The 20605-nt window shown below is 42.5% G+C and overlaps 1 protein-coding gene across 2 annotated transcripts; it reads left to right on the top strand.

Annotated features, from left to right (window-relative positions):
* The first annotated feature begins 799 nt into the window (after positions 1–799).
* CD164 (CD164 molecule) lies at positions 800–16450 on the top strand. Of its 2 annotated transcripts, none has more exons than XM_084624329.1 (6): positions 800–989; positions 7685–7762; positions 9364–9426; positions 11408–11449; positions 12148–12261; positions 13423–16450. In XM_084624329.1, exons 1-6 carry the CDS (start codon positions 914–916, stop codon positions 13587–13589), a joined length of 540 nt encoding a protein of 179 aa, XP_084480455.1. In that variant the 5' UTR covers positions 800–913; the 3' UTR covers positions 13590–16450. The 2 variants fall into 2 exon arrangements, with proteins under 2 accessions (XP_084480455.1, XP_084480456.1); XM_084624330.1 differs by having other exon boundaries at positions 801–989; positions 12181–12261.
* Positions 16451–20605: the final 4155 nt, after the last annotated feature.

The raw sequence follows: 20605 nt of genomic DNA, 5'->3' as shown, positions 1-20605 counted from the left end.
TAGTTCCTCTACCTGTTATAGATATGAGCCCTGACCCTCACTAGAGTGTTGCAAGGCATTCCCCGCTCCACCGTGGGAGGATGGGCCTAAGGGGAGCTGGTCCCTGGCATTCTTACAACGACGAATGATGGCGGTGAGAGAACAAACCTTGGAACGATGCAGCCTGGGGTGGGTTAGCGCCTGCACTCTGGACAGGTGTTCAGCTAGGTACGTGGAGAGGTGTGAGCGGCGCCAGCGGACAAAAGCCAAGGCCTACGCTCGTTCACACCCCTGCAGCTCCCGCGGACGTTAATGGGCTGAACACGGTGTAAGTCTGTGCACAACGTGGCGCTAAAAGGGGGGCGCAGGTGGATTCTGCGGAGCCTCAGCTGCCCCCCTCCCCGCCCTTCTCCTGCTCCACTGGCCCTACGGCCCCCGTGCTCGGAGCGTACTGGGGGCTCCTCACATTGACAGGCTGGACCCGGCAGCCAGCGCCTCCACCTCGCCGCCCACTCCCTCCCTGGCCCCGCCCGCTCCGCGCAGCGCGCGGGGGTGGGGCGGGTCAGGGCTTGTCCCACCCTCTCACCAGCCCCCGGCAGTGACGCGCGGAGGCTAGAGCGGCGTGGGAGCGCCTGAGCGAGGGCGGGACGGCCATCACGGGATGCGGTCACGTGCCGAGGGGGCGTGTTCTGCCCCCGCCCTGGTGCTCGGCTGGGGGACTGGTCCATGTACTCGAGGGGTGGAGGGTGAGGAGCCGCGAATGGACGCACCGAATCCTGAGCGAGGGCGGGGCCAGTCACTGCTACGTAAGAGGTCAGCGCCACGCCCCTCCCACTTGCTCACGTGACGTAGCTGGGCTCGGAGCTGCAGAGCGAGCGTCGTTGGGGCTGGTCGCGGAGGGTTCGGAGTCGCCCCGTCAGCCAGACACCGAGCTATGGGCCGGACGCCGAGGGTCCTGCTCGCCACGGCTTGCTTGGCCCTGCTGCTGTGGTGGGCGGCGGCGGCGGCAGGTGAGGCGGGAGCTGGGGGTGCCGTGGCGAGCCTGGGGCGGCTCCTCCTGGGGCCGGGGGTTGTAAGCGGCGGGGGTCACCCGCCCCCCACCCCGCGAGTCGAGCGCTGCGGCGGGCCAATGCCCCGGCGCCCAGCAGGAGTTCGCGCCTTCCCAGGCCGGGGTGAGGCGGGGTGGGAAGCGCGTCCCCGGGCCGGGCGCTGACAGGGCCCAGTGCAGCCGGAGCGCCCCAGTGCGGGGGGCCCTGGGTGACCGGCGCAGCTACACGGGCTGGGGGGCGTCTCCCTAAGCTCGCCTCTGTCGCCGTGATTCCCCAATGCCCTGCGCTGCCCTCCCACCCCCCACCGCGGCGCGCTGCCCAGGAGACTCGGCGGCAGCCGGCTCCGTTGCACGCGCACTCAGCTTTTTTTACTCTGGTGTTGGATCCAGTTCCCGAAAGCGCAGCTTGCTGGTGTTAATCGCCGCTTGCAGCATTTGCTCCCCCTGCTACGGCAGGAGGAGGACAAGCAGAGCCACTTAACAGATTTGATTAACCCAGGGCAGTAAATGCCCAGATCTGCCTCCCGAAGCCGTGATTTATAGTTGGTATAAAAAAGTGCAAAGACCACTGGGAGGAAATAGCGCAGCAAAACTGAGTAACCAGCTACAGATCCTGTTCTTGAGTAGTCAGGAGAATAAACTGTCACGCTGGAGTTTTTGATAGCCAGGTACTCAAATCTACAATAGTTTATTGCATGTTTCTAGATAACTTAATGTTGTTATATAGTATTTATTTATGTAAGTGTTAATTGGCACTCCCTACATCAAGGAAATGCATCACTATAATTAAGGCTAAGATTATGTCAGGGGTTTGGCTAGCGGCTGCTGGCAGCGGGGGACCCCACAGCCTCTGCCCAGAAGCTGTGGGTGGCGGGAGCCCCTGCAACTGATCGACCTGCCATCAGTGGTGACCCCTGAGCTGCCTAGTCACTGCTGCTGGCAGGGGTCCCCCCTGCAGTGGCTCAGCTGCTGTGCACAGCCAGGGCCACCTCGCGGCTGCCAGTGACAGAGGGACACCAGAGCTGCTCAATGGCCACGAACAGGAGGAGGGGGAGGCACAGCTTTGCAGCTGGCGACAGCAGAGGTACCCCAGAGCTGCTCAGGGGCAGGAGGGCCTCCCCCCGCAGCTCTTCTGCCACTGTGGGCAGCGGGAGACACCTGCCTCTCCCAGCCACTGGGCAATGGGGGTTCCTGCAGTTCCCAGCCTCTGAAGTGGGCGTGGGGGGCGGGGTGCTGGGCCCTCCTCCCTCCCCATTTTGTCAGGGATGTTTTTAGTAAAAATCAGGACAGGCTTCTGTGATTTTGTGTTTATTGCCCATGACCTGTCCCTGACTTTTACCTAAAATTATCCCTAACAAAATTGTAGCCTTAACTATAATTACTTGAAGATTGTCCTATCCAATATTTCGTTTAAACATTCATTCTCAGAATGACCTTGTACGAAAGGTAAATATTAGTACTTGCCTGTGGGGGAAGTGATTTGTCAAAGCCTCACATGAATTCAGTGGCATTAGAAACCAAGGCTCACTATTGCTAATCCTATGCTTAATCCACTAGATTACCATGTTTTTAATCACTTCAATACTGGTTTTGGTACATCAGATTTAGGGAAATATAAGGCAGAGATGTCTATGGGTGAGAATTTCAGTACTTAATGTATTTAAAAGATCATAATAAAAATATGACTTCTATTTATAAATAGTTAAATGTAGTAGATCCAAGTACAGCATGTGTAATCACATGGACAAAATTAGTGCTGTTTATACAGTCAAATGTTTAAAAGCCATTATAGCTTTGTTTGAAACAAAATGAGACTGGACATGAGTCATTAATATGGTAAAATCATATTGACTGTTCATATAATTGGTATTTTTGTATTACTTCTGCCAGTAATTCTGTGTCCTGATATGATGTGCATCATCCTCTTCAGCATAAGAGGACAGGGTAAATCCACGTGGGACTTTAAGTGAACAGTTTTGATATTGGAGCAGTTTCCAGTCACTCCTCAAACTGAAGAGTGGCTGAAACCACTGTAGCATTATCTACTCCAGTTGTGTCATGTAAGCAGGTCAGCAGCACCTTATGAACTTGCAGTTTTTGTCAGTTAAGTCTATAGTACTGAGCTTCGGTTCCTCTTGAGATGAGAAGCTTTCTCTGCAGAAGCATTGAAATCAAGAGGCTCTGTGGAGTTCATTGCTGCTTTTGACTTCATGGAGCCCCGAAGTGAAACCTTTTAGAGAACTCTTGTGAAACCTGGGATGGCATCTGAAGATCTGACTCGTTCTGACTGAATTATTCCAGTCATTCAGGTTCAGGGTCAAAGTTGACAGTTCCATTTTTGAGATGATGCAGTGGTATACTTGTACCACAGTGGTCAGGCAGACACAACTTTATTATTCCAATATTTGTACTACAGTGGTGTCTGAAACCCCTGGTCATGGACTGGGTCCCTATCTGATAAGCAATGTACAAACAGAACAAAAAGATGGTGTAGTCTAAAGAGAATGCTGTCTGCACCGAGAACCTCAACAAAGCTGTTCTCAGATGCCTTATTTTGGCAGCAACTTCTGTCCTGCCATCTCCATTGAAGTGCTGTGCCAAGCTGTTTGTGTGGCATTAAGGCGAAGTATCTGAAGATGAGTGCTATTCTGATTCTATTCAGGGTATAGTCATTAGCCATATACATCTTGTGACAGGGTCAGGCGAGATGGCTACAGGAGAGTGATAGAAGGCAGATATATTAGCCCCAGGTTAAGTAGGTCCCTTTTCCCTGGGTAAGGTGAAGGTTCCAGAACAATCAGGAACTTTCTGGAAACAATTAAGGCAGGCTGATTAGAACACCTGCAGCCAATCAAGAAGCTGCTAGAATCAATTAAGACAGGCAGGCTAATCAGGGCACCTGGGTTTAAAAAGGAGCTCACTTCAGTTTGTGGTGTGTGTGCAAGGAGCTGAGAGTGAGAAGGCGTACTACTGGAAGACTGAGAAGTTCAAGCATTATCAAACATCAGGAGGAAGGTCCTGTGGTGAGAATAAAGAAGGTGTTGGGAGGCGGCCATGGGGAACTAGCCCAGGGACTTGTAGCTGTTATAGGAGCCACTGTAGACAGCTGCAATCCACAGGGCCCTGGGCTGGAACCTGGAGTAGAGGGTGGGCCCAGGTTCCCTCCATCCCCCCCAACTCTCTACTTGATACCAGAGGAATTGACCTGGACTGTGGCTTCCATCAGAGGGGAAGGTCTCTGGCCTGTTCCCCGATTCTCTAGGTGGATCAGCAGAGACTGCGGGGATTGTTCTTCTTCCTTTTCCCTATGCTGGCCAGTGATGAGGCTAACTGAGTGAACAGCAGATTTGAGCCACGAAGTGGCCAAACTGAGGGCTGCTGTGAACCTCTGAGGTAAGCAAATCCACCAATAAGCGCAGGACCCACCAAGACAGAGGAGGAACTTTGTCACAATCTCTACAGAAGAGGAGAACCTGCAGACTGAACTGATTTTTTTGGATCCATGCCTCTCTAGGAATTGTGACAGTCATTGATGGGTAACTGGACCAGCTTTCCTATGTGAATAGGATTGGTGTGTCCTCACATTGTGTTGATGAGCTGGTAAAGATGAAAAGGTGTAAGGAACCCCTTTTTCCTGGAAAGTGGAGAAATAGGCAACAATGTCTTTGAGTAAGACACCCCTCTCATAATTCTGAGGCAGCCTTATCCAGAAGAAAGGGCTGAATTCAAGACCCTAGAATCCCGAGCTTCATTGCTGCAGCCTTCATGTGGCTGAAGGATTTACCAGTCTATACTTTCACCTCAAAATGTGGATTTCCAGGTCTACGTTGCCAAATGTCAGTGCAGATGGCTTAGTGTGACTAAGTCTCTTCACAAGGAAATGTGAAAGGTCACTCAGGCCAGGTGAATGCCTTGACTTCAAGTAATAAATTACCTTTAATTTATATGGTGGCAAGAGCTGCTGTTTCAAGATTGATGTCTGCAGGTATCTTGGGGCTGTAAGACAAAGCTCGGCTCTAAGCTTTCTTGTTCTAGGACAGGATCCAGTACATTTGAAGTCTGGCAGAGGATTTATCTGAGTCAGCAGATGTCTGCTCAGATTCAGCTTCAGAGGCTGGATGATTTGATCTCAGTAGTATCTGTGGCATACTTTAATGTGGAAACCATTGCTGACTGACATCTTGATAGACATGAGCAACATAGGACATGGGTGCATATCCAAGTGATGGGACATTTCTGGTCTGGTTCCAGTCTAAGGATAATCTCTAATTACAACTGGACTTCTGATTCAGCATTAAAAGATGTGTTCACTCTCAGGTGGAGAAGCCGTTAGTTTCTCCAAGAAAAACAGTACATCACTTTTAGTCAAGCATTGCATATGCTATGTACCTTAAGAGATCTTAGTATTCCAAAAAATAAGCAGGGTGAAGTTAGACAAGCTGACTCTCTAGTTACAAAAACAGAAGTATCAGGTCACACCTGTTGAGAAACCCAGTAAGAGTGGGTGGACTCTGTCCTATAAGCCATTCCTGGTTTTCAGTTACCTAGTATCTTTGCTCCCCACTATCTCCAACTACTAGTAACAGACCCCATATGAGTGAAGATGCATGCTAAGCAGAAAGGAAAGATCAGTCTTGGTATTCAGGATTTCCAGTTCTGCAATGTAGTAACCTTGGCATTTGAACCCTGAGGGACGTTTTCATCTCTTACCATCCACAGCTGTCAGGTCTAGTTGCAATTATTCCTATTAATGCTTAGACTGTTGTTCTCTATAGCATTGTATAGTACTTGTCCACTTCAGGAGCCAGGATAGAGTTCTAGAGTATGGAAAAGTCAAATTTTAATACTTGTTTTATCAGCTACTTGTATGTGCTTAAATGTCCACGCTCTTTTGGTACAATTGTAACAAATGAGGGCTTATACCAATTAGGCCAGCATTAACTAATTCCGTTTTGTTGCTTTATCCCATAAGTCTTTAACTGACTCTTATTTTCTGTTAAAAGAACAGGAGTACTTGTGGCACCTTAGAGACTAACAAATTTATTAGAGCATAAGCTTTCGTGGGCTACAGCCCACTTCATCGGATACATAGAATGGAACATAGAGTAAGAAGATACAGATAAGTTGGAAGTTGCCATACAAACTGTGAGAGGCTAATTAGTTGAGCTATTAGCAGGAGGGAAAAAAACTTTTGTAGTGATAATCAAGATGGCCCATTTAGACAGTTGACAAGAAGGTGAGAGGATACTTAATTTGGGGAAATAGATTCAATATATGTAATGACCCAGCCACTCCCAGTCTCTATTCAAACCCAAGTTAATGGTATCTAGTTTGCATATTAATTCAAGCTCAGCAGTTTCTCATTGGAGTCTGTTTTTGAAGCTTTTCTGTTGCAAAATTGCCACCCTTAAATCTTTTACTGAGTGGCCAGAGAGGTTGAAGTGTTCTCCTACCGGTTTTTGAATGTTATGATTCCTGATGTCAGATTTGTGTCCATTTATTTTTTTGCGTAGAGACTGTCCGGTTTGGCCAGTGTACATAGCAGAGGGGCATTGCTGGCACATGATGGCATATATCACATTGGTAGATGTGCAGGTGAATGAGCCCCTGATGGTGTGGCTAATGTGATTAGGTCCTATGATGGTGTCCCTTGAATAAATATGTGGACAGAGTTGGCATCGGGCTTTGTTGCAAGGATAGGTTCCTGGGTTAGTGTTTTTGTTGTATGGTTGCTAGAGAGTATTTGCTTCAGGTTGGGGGGCTGTCTGTAAGTGAGGACTGGTGTGTCTCCCAAGATCTGTGAGAGTGAGGGATCATTTTTCAGGAGAGTTCAAAATACTCCTCTGAAGTCTTGTTGGCAGACTTAGGGTACGTCTACACATCAAAGAAAAACCCCTGGCTGGGCCATACCAGCTGGCTCGGGCTCAGGCTTTAGGGCTGTTTCTCTGCTGTGTAGACTTCTGGGCTCAGCTGGAGCCTGAGCTCTGGGACCCTCCCACCTCACAGGATCCTAGAGTCCTGAGCCCACACATCTACATAGCAGTGAAGCAGCCCCAGCCCTGTGAATCCAAATCCACTGCAATGACCCTGCTGTGGATTTTTATTTGCTGTATAGGCATACCCTTAGTTCTTTTTGCTCTTGTACATTTTTGTTCTCTATTTAGATGCTTATGAGCTTTAATAAATATATTTGGAGACCACTACATAAGGTATAATTGGCATTTCTGGGGCATGGCATTGGAATAGCAATAGTATTGTTGACCAGGAGTAAAGTGCATTTGAATCTACTTGAGCCTAATACATGTGTAGTTGGAGTCACTAACAATACTTGAGGAAAAAAGATAATCCTATGGGTTGACCGCAAGACTAGGTGTTGACAGATCTGGGTTCTGTGCCAGGGATTTGTGATTTTAGGCATGTCACTTCTCTGTGCTACAGCTTCTTATCTGAAAATAAAGATGCTTTGGGGAGTTGATTCAGTTCATATGTAAACACTTTTGAGGGTGTTATGGAGGTCCTCAATTCATAGGTGCTAATAAGTAAAACTGAGATCTGTGATTTTTAAAAATGCTAGAAAACTAATCCCATTATCTTTGAGAGAGTTGCTCTTCTGATAATGATAAACTGGCCCATAATTAAATGTTTTCCTTTTTTCAGCCAGCTGTGCAGATCTTAAAACCTGCAGTGAGTGTGTTAATAACGATATTCCAAAATGCAAGTGGAGTCAGTGCCAAGGTAAACATCTGGAAAAACTAATATTCAATAACTAGATATGTCTTTGGGTCTGATTTCACAAACATTTACAAGGGGTGATGATGGATGGTAACTCTCTGTTTTGGTGGATAACATAGTGAAAAGCAACACTATCTTAAAATTGTTCTAAACTGTTAAGATCCCAAAACAGAAATGGACACAAACTACAAACACTTAAACATGAAAGTTAAACTAATCTTAAATTCTTACCCAGAGGCAGCTGAATATTATGCCCAAAATACAAATAAATACAGAATTTTTAAAGGCCTGCTAACCAAAGTACCTGAAGCACCATAGAAAATCTTAGCTACTAACTGTGCAGCAGACTTCTCAAAAGACAGTAAACTAGTTACTTTGTCTTGCTGGTAAGGAGGTTATGGATGGACCTTGACGTGTTAAAGTTGACAAGCATTCCAACATTGCAGTCCCTTTTGAGATTATCCCACAGAACTGTTAAATCTAGTCCTGATCTCAAGTGCCCCAAGAGAAGACTGGGCAGTAGACAATCCTTTTATGTAAGTTAGCCTATTTCTTTATATTGTGCCCAGAAGACATAATCAGAATTAGGATCCCATTGTTCTGGGCACTGATCAAACATTGTGTTAAGACAGTCCCTCCCCAATGAGTTTAGATTCTAAACATGCAACACAGAAGTGGATGAAACAATTAGAACAAGAGGAGGAAATGAGGGTAGTGGTGATGGGATAATACATGGTTATGTAGACTACCCATGTAAGGTCTTATGGAGGATCTCTCTCCATAGTTAATGGAAAGCAAGTTTCAAACATTACCAGCCCAGTTTTGGGTTGCTCTCAAAAGGTTCTTTCCACTACAAATTCAGTATATGTAGTCTCTTTCCAGAATTTTCTGACAAAATTTGAAGCATTGTGGACAGCCTGTTTGAGAGGACTATGGACAAATAAGTGTGCTAAATGTCTTGAAACTTCTCAACAGGTTACATTAACACTAAATTGCTATGTAAATATGGATTGTCTGTTTGATCAAAACAGATAAATATGAATTCCTCTTAAATTGGAGGTTAAATTCTGCTTTAGATATATCGCACAACTTCCATTTATTCTTGGTGGAAGTCATTGTGCAGTATCACAGAACTGGGCCTGGAGTATTTTTGCCCTAGTTTTTTTTCAAACATAGTAACAGTAAACTAAATAGTGCTTTTAATGTTTTATTTAAACTTGTCTGACTGTTTATATCCACATACCTTTTTCAAAATGGTACATAAGCAGGTATCTGTAAGTAGAATATATTTCAAGAGGTATTACAGGGATTGCTTACAGTGCTTATGTGAGTTAATGTTACTGTTCACTTTTGCTTTACAAAAACATACTTAATGTCATTAATGGTGGAACACATTCACATGTATTAAATCTTGTCCATTGAAATCGTCTTAATTCTAATAGCCAAGAGACTGACATCCCCAGGGAATCCCCCCATAGAACATTAAGACGTTTTATGAGATAACATAATTTGTAATTGATAAAGCATAATATTCATTTCTGAGAAATTGTCAATATAAAAATACCTTTTCCTACCGCTCGTTGATATCACTTTTTTTTGGACAGGATCAAACTTTTCTTGTGAAAATGCAACAAGACTTAACTGTACTACCATTTCAGAGTGTTTTTGTAAGTATCTGGATATTGTTTAAGTTAACTTGGAAAAGACTGCATTAAGAGTCCTCTATTTGAGACAGTCTTCCTATTCTTTACAACTTCCAGCGCTGTAGTTACCAGCCTCCACTAACCTACCTTGTATCAGTTGTATAAGCCCCAATTGTATAAATCTGTATAGTATGTAAGCTTTAAGAGAATTGTCCAGTTAAACCTAGATTTACATTTATAAGAGTAAAATATGCTTTCTTGTATGCTAACACCGTACACATTGTTGCCTTTTAAGGAGCTTACTTCACTTAAAAAAAAAAAAAAAAAAAATCCAAGTTGGGCCACCCCCCAACAGCAGAGTTTGGGTGTGGGAGGGGGTTGGGGCATGGGATGGGGTGAGGTGGGTTCTGGGCAGCACTTATGTGGGGGTCTCCCCAGAAGCAGCAACATCCCCCTTGCTCAGCTGCTAGGTGGAGGAATGGCCATGCAGCTCTGCGAGCTGCCTAGGCCCAGAATGCTGGCTTCGCAGCTCCCATTGGCCAGGAACCACAACCAATGGGAGCTGCAGGGAGGTGCCTTCAGGTGGAGGTAGTATGCAGAGCTGCCTGACCATGCCTCTGCCTAGCAGCTGAGTGAGGGGGATGTTGCAGCTTCCAGGGAGACCCCCAGGTAAACACTACCCAGAGCCTGCTTCACCCTGTCCTATGCCCCTCCCACACCCAAGCTGCTACTGTGGGTGGTGGGAGGATAAGCATGGAGCCAGGTAGGGAGCGTGCTGGCCCTGCCAAACCCCCCTCCAGCACCCACGGGGGCCCTGGGCAGCCGCACACACAGACACACCAGTTCTATTCACTGGTATTTTTAGTAAAAGTCATGGATGGTTCTTGGGCCATGAAGATTTGTTTACAGCCTGTGACCTGTCTGTGACTTTTACTAAAAATACCCAGGACTAAAACGTTGTACTTCACTTCTAATTTCAGATTGTTTTAGGGACTAGCAATTAGAAAAACCTCTTTGTAAACTGATGGCATTTGCCCTGGAGTCACTAAGGTGAATATGGAACCCCAGAATGCCACTTTTTAGTAAACCACTTTCTAGTAAAACAGCACTTAACTGGCAGTTTAACATGACCATGTCAAATGAGTAGTAGAACTCCAATCCGTTCCTATTAGGTTTGCAGTGATCCTGTTTCTCCCATTATACCAAGTATTACTTGACTCCTGCATATCCAAGAGCTGTTAGATTGTATCCTGGGAATTTGGCAGGAATTTCCCCTTTAGAAAGGAATCTTAATGAATCTGCTGCCCCAAATAACATGCATTGTCATCAGTACTTAGAACATATATAGCAAACTGCTTTTATTAACCAAATTCTTTTTTAAAAGTTCTAACAGCTTCTTAGACTGTATGCTCAGGTTTTACTTTCTGGTACTCACTGGAAGGAGAGCTTTATCTAAACTCAGCCTTTTGGACCACTGAAGATGTCCCAGCTTTCAATATATATTTTAATCACCCAGCAAGCCAGAGCAAATGCATACCTGCTTGTGGAATCTCACTCCAAATTGAACTTGAACTGTTATGGGAAGACTTTTGAAGACACAAAGGGGAACTGGATGCCTAAATCTTACATATCCTGCCCAGTTTCCAGATCCAAAGCCTGGGTGTGCACCCACCAGTTAGCCACAGCAACTCTTCAGAGTCTGCGGTAGCTGGTTGGAACGTTCCATAACACTTGTGCTGAGCTTTGTGGTGAGAGTCCAGGCTTGGCCTCTGTTAGTCTGTTTCTGGCTTGAATTACACTATATGCGTGTCTCAATTTTGTTTGCTTGAGGTATTCTGCTCCCACAGTTTAGTGTTACTATAGTGCAGTGAACTCTCTTCCAATCTTTTTGCTACTTCACAATAGCCTTCATAATCCATTAAGCATTTTACTATCCTTAAATGGGAGTCTGTTTTATGTTTGTTACAATCTTGTAAGTTTTTATTTTTTACACACAATTCCACAGATTCATCTACTGCTGCTACCACAGCTGCTAATGCTACCACAGGTAAAAAAGAAATATTTGCTGTAATGAACTGATACTGGGCTAAGTAAGATAACTTTAAGCAAACTTTGGTAGAACCCTTGTTTTACAAACTAATTGGGAATAAAATTGAACATCTCAGTTAAGTAGGTACAATGCACAACTGTCTTGTCCTACAAACCACTACAAAGGAATTGCCAGTGATTGAAGACATGGGAATATGAAGGGAAGTCAACTTGTTCTTAATCTACATCATTTTTGTTGTGACTTACTTTTTTTCCCAGTCAGGAAATTTGGTCCATATAACTGCTTATTCGTAAGATTAGTGCTCATAAAACTAAAGGTCTACTGTGTAAGTGAAACAGATTTCTAGCTGAGGGAGTTGTCTCAAATATTTTAGATGTTTCAAATATCACAGTTGTTAGTGCTCCACACACAAAGAACTATACTGTCTAATGAACTAAATCTATTTATAATAGCTTGAGAGCCTTAAGTATTCAGGTAACTATACTGCAGCAAGACTTAAATTTTAAATATACATGTAGTAACAGCTCACAAATTTGTCTATAAAAAATTTACTTAACTTCACAGCATAAGTACCTCTATTCTATGTGTACATAGTCTGCATTTTTAAGGGTGGTTGTTCTTGCTTGAGTGAGATGATAACCTATAAAAACTGAAGCAATTACAAAAATAGAACTTACAAAAGTGATACTTCCAAGGTCAAAATGTACAGACGTTTCTCTACAAAACAGCTAACATCACCAGTGCAACTTCACCTGCTGCTTCATCTGCTGCTTCAAGTACTCCAGTTCTCTCAACAGTCAGTACACCAGGTAACTTTTTTCTTTTATTGTCACAGTTTAAGTTTTTTAAAAAAAAATTAAGTCTTCCTATTTGAAAAAGCTTATTTGGAAATAAAAATGTTACTTAGGTGACAGGAAGTAGTGAAGAATAGTAACAGCAGGTATGCCAGAAAGTCATGATCTTGCATGCCACAATCACCTTTTATCAGGGTGGAATATCAGTTGTGAGATGTTGCCTTGACAGTAACAAACACTGCTCAGTGAAATTTCAAAATAAGTGAATTGGCTAAATTAATAGTTTGGCTTCATTTCAGCTATGTTAAGAATAGCTTCACGAGAGGAACTTGTGAAGTCCGGTGACTGAGTTAAAATATTGCACTCCTGACACCCTGGGTTAAGGTATAATACTCTAATGCAGTGTTTCTCAATCTTTTTAATACCAGGGACTGGCTTGCTCCTTCCTAAACTGTGTTGAGGAGATTTCAGGGACTGGTGCTGATCCATGGACCAGTTGTAGAGAAACAATGCACTAACATGTGTTGGGCAACAACAATAGGAGCCAACTTAAAAGGCTAGATCTTGAAATTATACCACCTAATGAAATATATTCAAAAGGGGGAGGTAGTTTTTAAAAGCCTATCCATTTGGTGATGGCTACAATGCCCTGTGCGTTGTGATGAGGTAGATCTAAATCTTTTAGTTACACATTACTAGAAGATTTTATTTAACAGATGGGAGACTATTCAAGCAGAGATTTTATTGACTTTAGTAAGGTCATTCACTAAATATGAGCAGAACCAATAGCTTAGGGCGGGGAGCAGAAGAAAGGGTTTCACCTCATTAGGAAAATTGTTTTTGGCCTTCTGTGGGAGTCCTGATAGAGGTGCATACCCCTTTGGAAATCTTAGATATAGGCTGCAGATCACAGGTTGAAAGCCATTGCTGTAAATGTTGCTTAGATCCTCAAACCTGGGAGTACTAAGGAAGGAAGTGAAGAACTGTGTTGGCAAATGTCATGCTTAGGGGTTGTCAGGCATACACACTGTGCTTTCTTAATCCGTGTTTAATCTCAAACCTCTTACTGAACAGATTCATAGTACAAGAAGGAAAACCCCAAATTCTGTACTAATATTTACTGTAAATGTGACATCCTCTTGTTAAACTATAATCTATTAATTTGTTATTTAACAGGTACAACCCATACTACTGAGAGTCCCCCTAAACCAGCTCCTCACAAGTCTACATTTGATGCTGCCAGTTTCATTGGTGGGATTGTCCTTGTTCTGGGTCTGCAGGCTGTAATCTTCTTCCTGTATAAATTCTGCAAGTCCAAAGATCGGAACTATCATACTCTCTAGAGCCTGTCATTTTACAATGGACTAGTAGCCCAACTCCTGTAGTTCACTGAAACAAAATATATTCTCTGTCCCACATGGAACACCACAGTTCAGAATATCCTTTAAATCTCCAAAAGAAGACTTTTTGAAAGGATGATATTTTTGTAACACTGTACTTGGCAAGAGGTGGTATGAATCATCTCTGGCTCAGCAGAGGTACTCCATATGCTGCATGAGTCCTTGTGATTCTTGTTTTTCCTTAGTGGCTGCAGCTGTGGGACTTTTCTTTTTTTTTAAACTTGACATGCCAAATGTAGACTCTCAATGATTCTTGTATTCAGTGGTAACAGTCTTGAGTAGACAATCTCATGATGATGATTGTGGAGGCTAATTTAATCAACCATAAGTGCGGTATCCCTATCATTTTATCAACATATGAATTATCAGTGACTGACTTCTGGGAGTGAAATACCATTTGTGCTAGCTTGTGGCTTTTGTAGTGTACTGCGAGGAAGGTTAACAAAGGTTTGTAGAAGTAGAAACTGTCTTCATAAAATATCCTATTGGAAGAAAATAATGCTATACCCATATTTTTCTATATGAGAATTAAAGATGCCAACCAGGAATTGTATTGCACATTAATTTCTTAAATTTGGCCATTAGTTGTTACAACTGAAAGGGTGGTAGAATATTTCCCCTCCATGTAAGAGGAAATAAAGTCCAGTGCCTTAAAGAGAGAAAGTTAGGGTTGCAAATTCAAATGCTTGTGCCATTTTTATTTGTATCAAAGTTAAAGGCTGATGCAGTACTAGCCTAATAGAGTAAAGCAGAGTACACCCTTCCAATCTCAACATTCACTACAACAAAAACATGGCTAACATTTTATTTTCTGACCTTTTGAGAGGTTGACTTCTTTTGTGAATGAGGGACTGGGATATTGGACTAATTTTGAAGGTGAACTAAATTTTCACTTGTCTCAAACTATTTCTGGCCTGTAACAAGGCAGGCATAGGAAGGCTATAGCATAATTTCACATTCCTGACTTCAAAAGAGCGCCAACTTAAATCATATTTGTCTGAAAAAATGTTATCTCTTATTATTAGAGGTGTTCAAGATTACTAGAACAGAGAAACAGTTTGCTTTGTGCATAGTAAGTTTCACTGTTCTCCACTGCCTACAAACACTTTCTCCTCCTCTTCGTGTGGGCCTTTGATGCAGCACTATGGGAGTGAAACAATATAAGATAATGTTGGAAATGGATTGGGCAGGCTCAGCACTTGAAAAACTACTTTTTAACTATTAAAATTGACTAAATTTCAAATGGATGGTGTTCCTTATCCCCATTTTGAAGAAATTCTATAGCCTTATGCAGCCACTGACTTGCATGATTGAAATGTTTACCTTAAACTGGGTGTTTAAACATTGACAGCATGATTACTAATTAAGTCATGGCAATGTATGGGTTTTATAACTTAAGTAAATGAAAAAGCATTTTAGTTGCAGTGAGTTTTATTTCCTCATGCTCTTCTGCCTTGGAAAGCATTCACTTTGTTATGCTGCATAAAAAACTAAACTTGCTATATAAAATTGTTACCAGACAGTGCTGTACCTTCAGAGAATTTCAGGTTAATGTACTCCTGACAAAAGCCAGGCAGTCAGCTCAGGTTTATTAAACAGACTGACCACCCAACTTCCAACAAGCACTGTTTGTCTGGATTGGATGGTGTATCCTTGGCCTTATATTGTAAAATCATTTAGTCTGTCATTCCCCTCTCCTTAAATTGTTTCATAACTTAATTTGGGCAGAGGAACATGCTCTATGCACTTATTTCTATAATGTGACAAATAAGACCTCCCACTTTTCATAAAACAGTTTTATTTAGTATTGTGCCTAATTCTCTAAAAGCTCTGTCTAACATTTTGGTCTTAGAAACTTGCAGCAAAAGGCTACAGGAGACTTAAGGAAAACAAAGCTAGAGTTAAACCTGGAGTTGATTAAAGCATTTTTAGCAAAATTTTACACAGTAACTGAATTAGTCTCACACTGATCTTGATTTATGTTAGAAAATGTGCTCATTAAGCAATCATTTTTCAAGTGCCTTAATTGTTTTAAAATCTCTGGCCTCAGATTTGTTGGAAAAAACAATGGGGGGAACTTGCCTTAGTTACTAAAACAATCCTTTGGTGTCAGCAATTGCTACTTACCAAGACTTAAGAAACCCAGGATCTTGGTGCCATTGATGTCAATCTTAAGGAAGCTCTAATTTTGTAATGCACAGTTATTGCAGAACTATAGGTTTAGTCTTGTTCTAGGAAGGTGTAAGTTTTGTGCAGCAGCCTATATGCTTGCCTTGCTAGACAGACTAACTTCCATATGCTGCTGATAAAATCATAGCTAGGACTTAGTTTCTGTCTGGCAACTCAGTCTAGGCTGCCAGACATGTGCTTAGGCTGCCTTGCTATGGTTTTTGTTTTGTGTTTTGTTAAAATTAAGACAGCTTCCTTGCAAAATTACAGTGCCAGGTAGTCTGTGCTGGCTACTAGCATGTGACTAACAGAACTTTCAGGTCCTCTTAGTTGTGTTTTGAAGCAGAAGGTAGCTTCCTTAAATTGTCTCCATGGGGTAGTTTTATTTGCCATTAGGCTGCCTCTTTAAATCAGAGCTTAAGCACTGAACAGTAGTGACTTTTTTCAAGCTGTTTATCATCTGACTTGTTCCTGAAACCACCTTGTGCAAATATATATTTATCAAACCTGATATCTTATGAATGTTCCTTGCAGACATTGCTGTATTGTTTGTATTTTGTCTTCAGTGGAAGAAATGCAAAACAAATCTAATCAGAAAACCAAATTGACAAATAAAATCACATTTATTGAATGAATTTTTTGGTTTTATTCTATTTGTAAATATTGTGTCTCATTCTGTGGCTTTTAAACAAGTGTTCTCAGCCTTCTGGGTGAATCTTAGTGAAACTGCTCCTGCAGAGTAGTAATCCTTGACACTCATCTTAGCCCCTCTGAGGAAGATTAGTACTAAATTTTCCAGCTGTAAAAGAACCTGTGATTAATGTGCCCAAGGTCACACAGGAAGAATGTGACAGACATGGATTGGGCTAGGGCTCTAGCCACTGGACACCGTTCATGGTATTGAGGGAAGGGCACCTGATGCTGGATTCTAATGTGCACTGGCAGAGTTTGCAACATCTCTGCAGTAATGTGAGATGTTAGTCACTCTTCTTTCACTGACTATTCCTATGCTAGGACAAAAATCTACTGAATCCTAGTGTAGTCAAGGCAAGTTGTTGTTTTAAACTATTAGAGGCAAATGCTGGGGCATAGCCTCAAGCAGCTAACATTTTAAAACAACAACTTGTCTCGTCTATACTGGGATTTTAACACTAACTTTTAACTTAAGTCTTCACTGTAGAGTTACAAGTCAAGTGTTATCCCTTAACTGAATCTCTCTCTCCTTTCCCTTTCAGCTGATGCTTTTAATTTGTCAGCTAGCCTGAGGGACTATGTGCTGCAGCTTGAGGTAGCACAACTCATCTGCTGCTAACACAATTATTGTGCTACTTGAGGGATGTTTTGCAGTGAAGACAGCCTGTGAACTTCTTTGGGAATAAGGGGAAGAGTTAGTAAGTGCTTTTAATTTGTAAATGTTATTCTTAAAGTGGTGTGAGTACACACCCTAAACTCTCCTCTGAGGAGAGTGGAGTCTGTTACTCGTATCCTGTGGAATTCAGGAGCCTGCTGCCATAGAAAACTACCCAATAATGCTAGCAGCATCATAGTAAACAGAGGTGATTGGGGGTGGGGAAGGGGGGGGTTAATTTTAAGCAACAATCTGAGTAAGCTTCAGGGCTGTTTTCTTAACATAGCAAGCTTCCAGTTTTAACTCATAGGGCCACAGTACAATAGCCTTACAAACTCCTTCTACACATAAGCATTTCCACCTTTAAGGGTTACTATTTAAGACCCACACACATTGCTTAAGGAATGATATGGAAAAATATACCAACCATAACTGATTCAGACTTGGAAACATCATAACCCTAACACTAGTAATAGTATCAATTTAACAGTGGATGAAAAGTAAAATTTACATATAAACAAATTAACGGTCATTGCCACTAGAATGTTACAGCTCTTATTTTCATATTACAATGTAAAGGTTATGGGAAGTAACCTGTAACACAAAATAAATAATTCCAGCAAGTTGTTACTGAAGTTTTTAAACAAAGTAATATCATTGCTTAATGGGTGAATATTCTATTTTTCACTAACTTCTGTCCTTAACTGTAAATACTGCTACTTGTAAATGGACCTTGGCCTTAATTGTCCTAATATCATTCGCTGTTGACAAATTATGGTACTGCTAAGCATATTCCATCCTAGCCTGTTTCCCTGGGACTCCCAGTATTAAAATTGGTGGTGTTTTAAATGACAACACTGGTATTAGATAAATTAACATATTTCAAACAATGGGAAAGAGCGTGCACTAGGCAGTATGGCTGCCTTGTTATAAAATTCCCTTACAAACATTTAACTCCACTTGGATTAGTTGTTACCACTCACAAGATCATGGAGGCATTGTAGATAGTTCTCTGAAAATGTGCTTAAATGGAGGAATCATTTGGAAAAGGACAGGTAAGACAGAAAATATGCCACACAAACTCTGCAGATCATGTCAACACCTCTCAAAAAAGATACATTAGAATTGGAAAAGGTTCAGAGAAGGGAAACAAATGATAGGTGTGGAATAGCGCTTATATGGGGAAAGATTAAAAAGACTGGGACTCTTCATCTGAGAAAAGAGATGACTAAGGGAGGATATGATAGAGGTCTATAAAATCATGACTGGTGTGGAGAAAGTGTTACTTGCCCTTTCACATAACAAGAATCCAGGTCACCCAATGTCCTTAATAGGCAAGAGGCTTAAAATAAATATAAGGAAGTACTTTTTTGCCCAACCTATGGAAATCATTGCCAGGGGATATTGTGAAGGCCAAAAATATAACTGGGTTCAAGAAAGAATTAGCTAAGTTCATGGAGGATAGGTCCACCAATGGCTATTAGCCAAGGCTGTCAGGGGCTGCAACCCTGTGCTTTAGGTGTCCTTAAACTTCTGCCAACCAGAAGGTGGGACTGGACAATGGGATAGATCACTTGATAAATTGCCCTGTTCATTCTTTCTGAAGCATCTGGCACAGGATACTGGGCTAGAGGGACAGTTTTGACCCAACTCAGACATTCTTAGGTTCAGGTTTCACTTTTGCTCTTTACAATAGCATGTGTCTCTACGGCACCTAAATACCTCTGAAGATGTAGGCCTTAGTTTCATAGATTTTTAAGGTCAGAAGAGACCATTATTTCATCTAGTCTGATCTGTGTTTTACAGAAAGGATAATGCTGTGAAAGAAAAGGCCATCCATTGTCTTTGAAAAAGTGTCTTTGCTGAGGCTCTGCCTTGGTACCTGAAAAAACACCAGCTGAGAACCTGTAGTAGTACTGAGTCTTGTCATAGTAGCCTTGCTTCAAGCTTGGATTGGCTTGACCTATGGCAGGGAAGCACCACTATTCAGCTGTCCTCAAATCACAGGTGAGAAGATGACAGAGGAAAGGGATGTAAGAGAATATAGATGACACAGCTGTAACACTAGGCAGATCCATTTTACTTACTTTATGCTAAAGGCACCCCGTGGAAACAAATGGACATTGATCTAAATTTATGCAGATTATTGTGGTCCATTGGCAGTATGGTCAGGCTTTAGTTCCAAAGACTGCATCCCTTAAGGCACAGAGAAATCAGTGGATGGGCAGAAACAGCCCATGTCCATTCTTGCATAGTAGAATATTATTTGGTTGAATTATACAGGTAGACAGATACTTGGCAGTACCTGACTGAACAAGCGGTGTACAGTCCTGGAGACTTAGAACTACACTATTTATATGGGATCAGTTCCACTAAATAACACAGCTCTTGTAAATGACACTTGTAGCCCATAGGCTTGCCTTTACTATATTCACTGCCTTGCCTTATATTTAGCTGCTTTTATTATCAACTGTAGTGCAAGAAACCTACCGTATCCACAGTTGCCAACTTTCATGTGATAAGCCAGAAATCAAGCTAATCCCATTTCAAAACAAGCCAATCCCTAAGAACCCCAACATTCTCTGTGACTAGATGCCCCCTTTGTGCCATCTGGGACTGTGGTGGACCTGCTGTGTACCCCTGACTCTTTTCCCCCCTACCCCCTCCTTGCCAGGAACTGATAAAAAAAAGCAACAAGCCAAAAACAAACCCAATTTCTGCATTTTTTTTTTCCACAGGTTTGGCATGTCTGTATCCTGTAAGACATGAGCTGAAGCATAAGTGTGGTTAAGTAGGCCATAACCCTTGGCGTAGATCAACAGTTACTTTTTAGATTTTATGAACTAAGGAGAGCTTGCTTAATGGTAGGAGTTAGAATGTTCCAGTAAGTGCTACTGCAAGGAACACAAGTAATAACTGTAAATCTGCTTAAGAACAGGTGATAGATATGATCATGAGCTGAAATGGTAATTACATCTATCAGTATACTAACCTGTTGAAGGAGGACACCTCAGCATTAGTAGGATGAGGGAAATATATGTAGGGGGAAAAAGTGGGAAAAACCCCTACTGAGTATGCTTTAGATTAGTAGCATCAGTGTAACATATTATAAAGGTTGCATCCCAGCCTGTGGGGTAAGAAAGAGGTGTAGTCCTTGGAAGAGGCCAAAACGATGGCCACTCGTGATGAGGAAGATGAGTCTTTCAGGTCGTCCTGCAAGGAATGGTGTGAGTATATGGATGTACGTTCTGTAGTGTCTCTATCTTACTGAGTGAGTGTGTGTGACTTCACTAAATGTATTAATAAACTATTTGGAAATATAGAAGAGTTCCTATAGTGAGTGTTGCAGCTGTGCACATTGGGATTCCCAACTATATAGTAATTTTAATAATACTGGGCCTGCTCTTGGGCCAAGGACCTGTCAACTGTCAAAATGATACCT

This window comes from Lepidochelys olivacea (assembly GCF_965140295.1).
Source record: "Lepidochelys olivacea isolate rLepOli2 genome assembly, chromosome: 3".
Classification (NCBI taxonomy): domain Eukaryota; kingdom Metazoa; phylum Chordata; order Testudines; family Cheloniidae; genus Lepidochelys; species Lepidochelys olivacea.
This window is presented reverse-complemented; position numbering and strand designations above follow the sequence as displayed.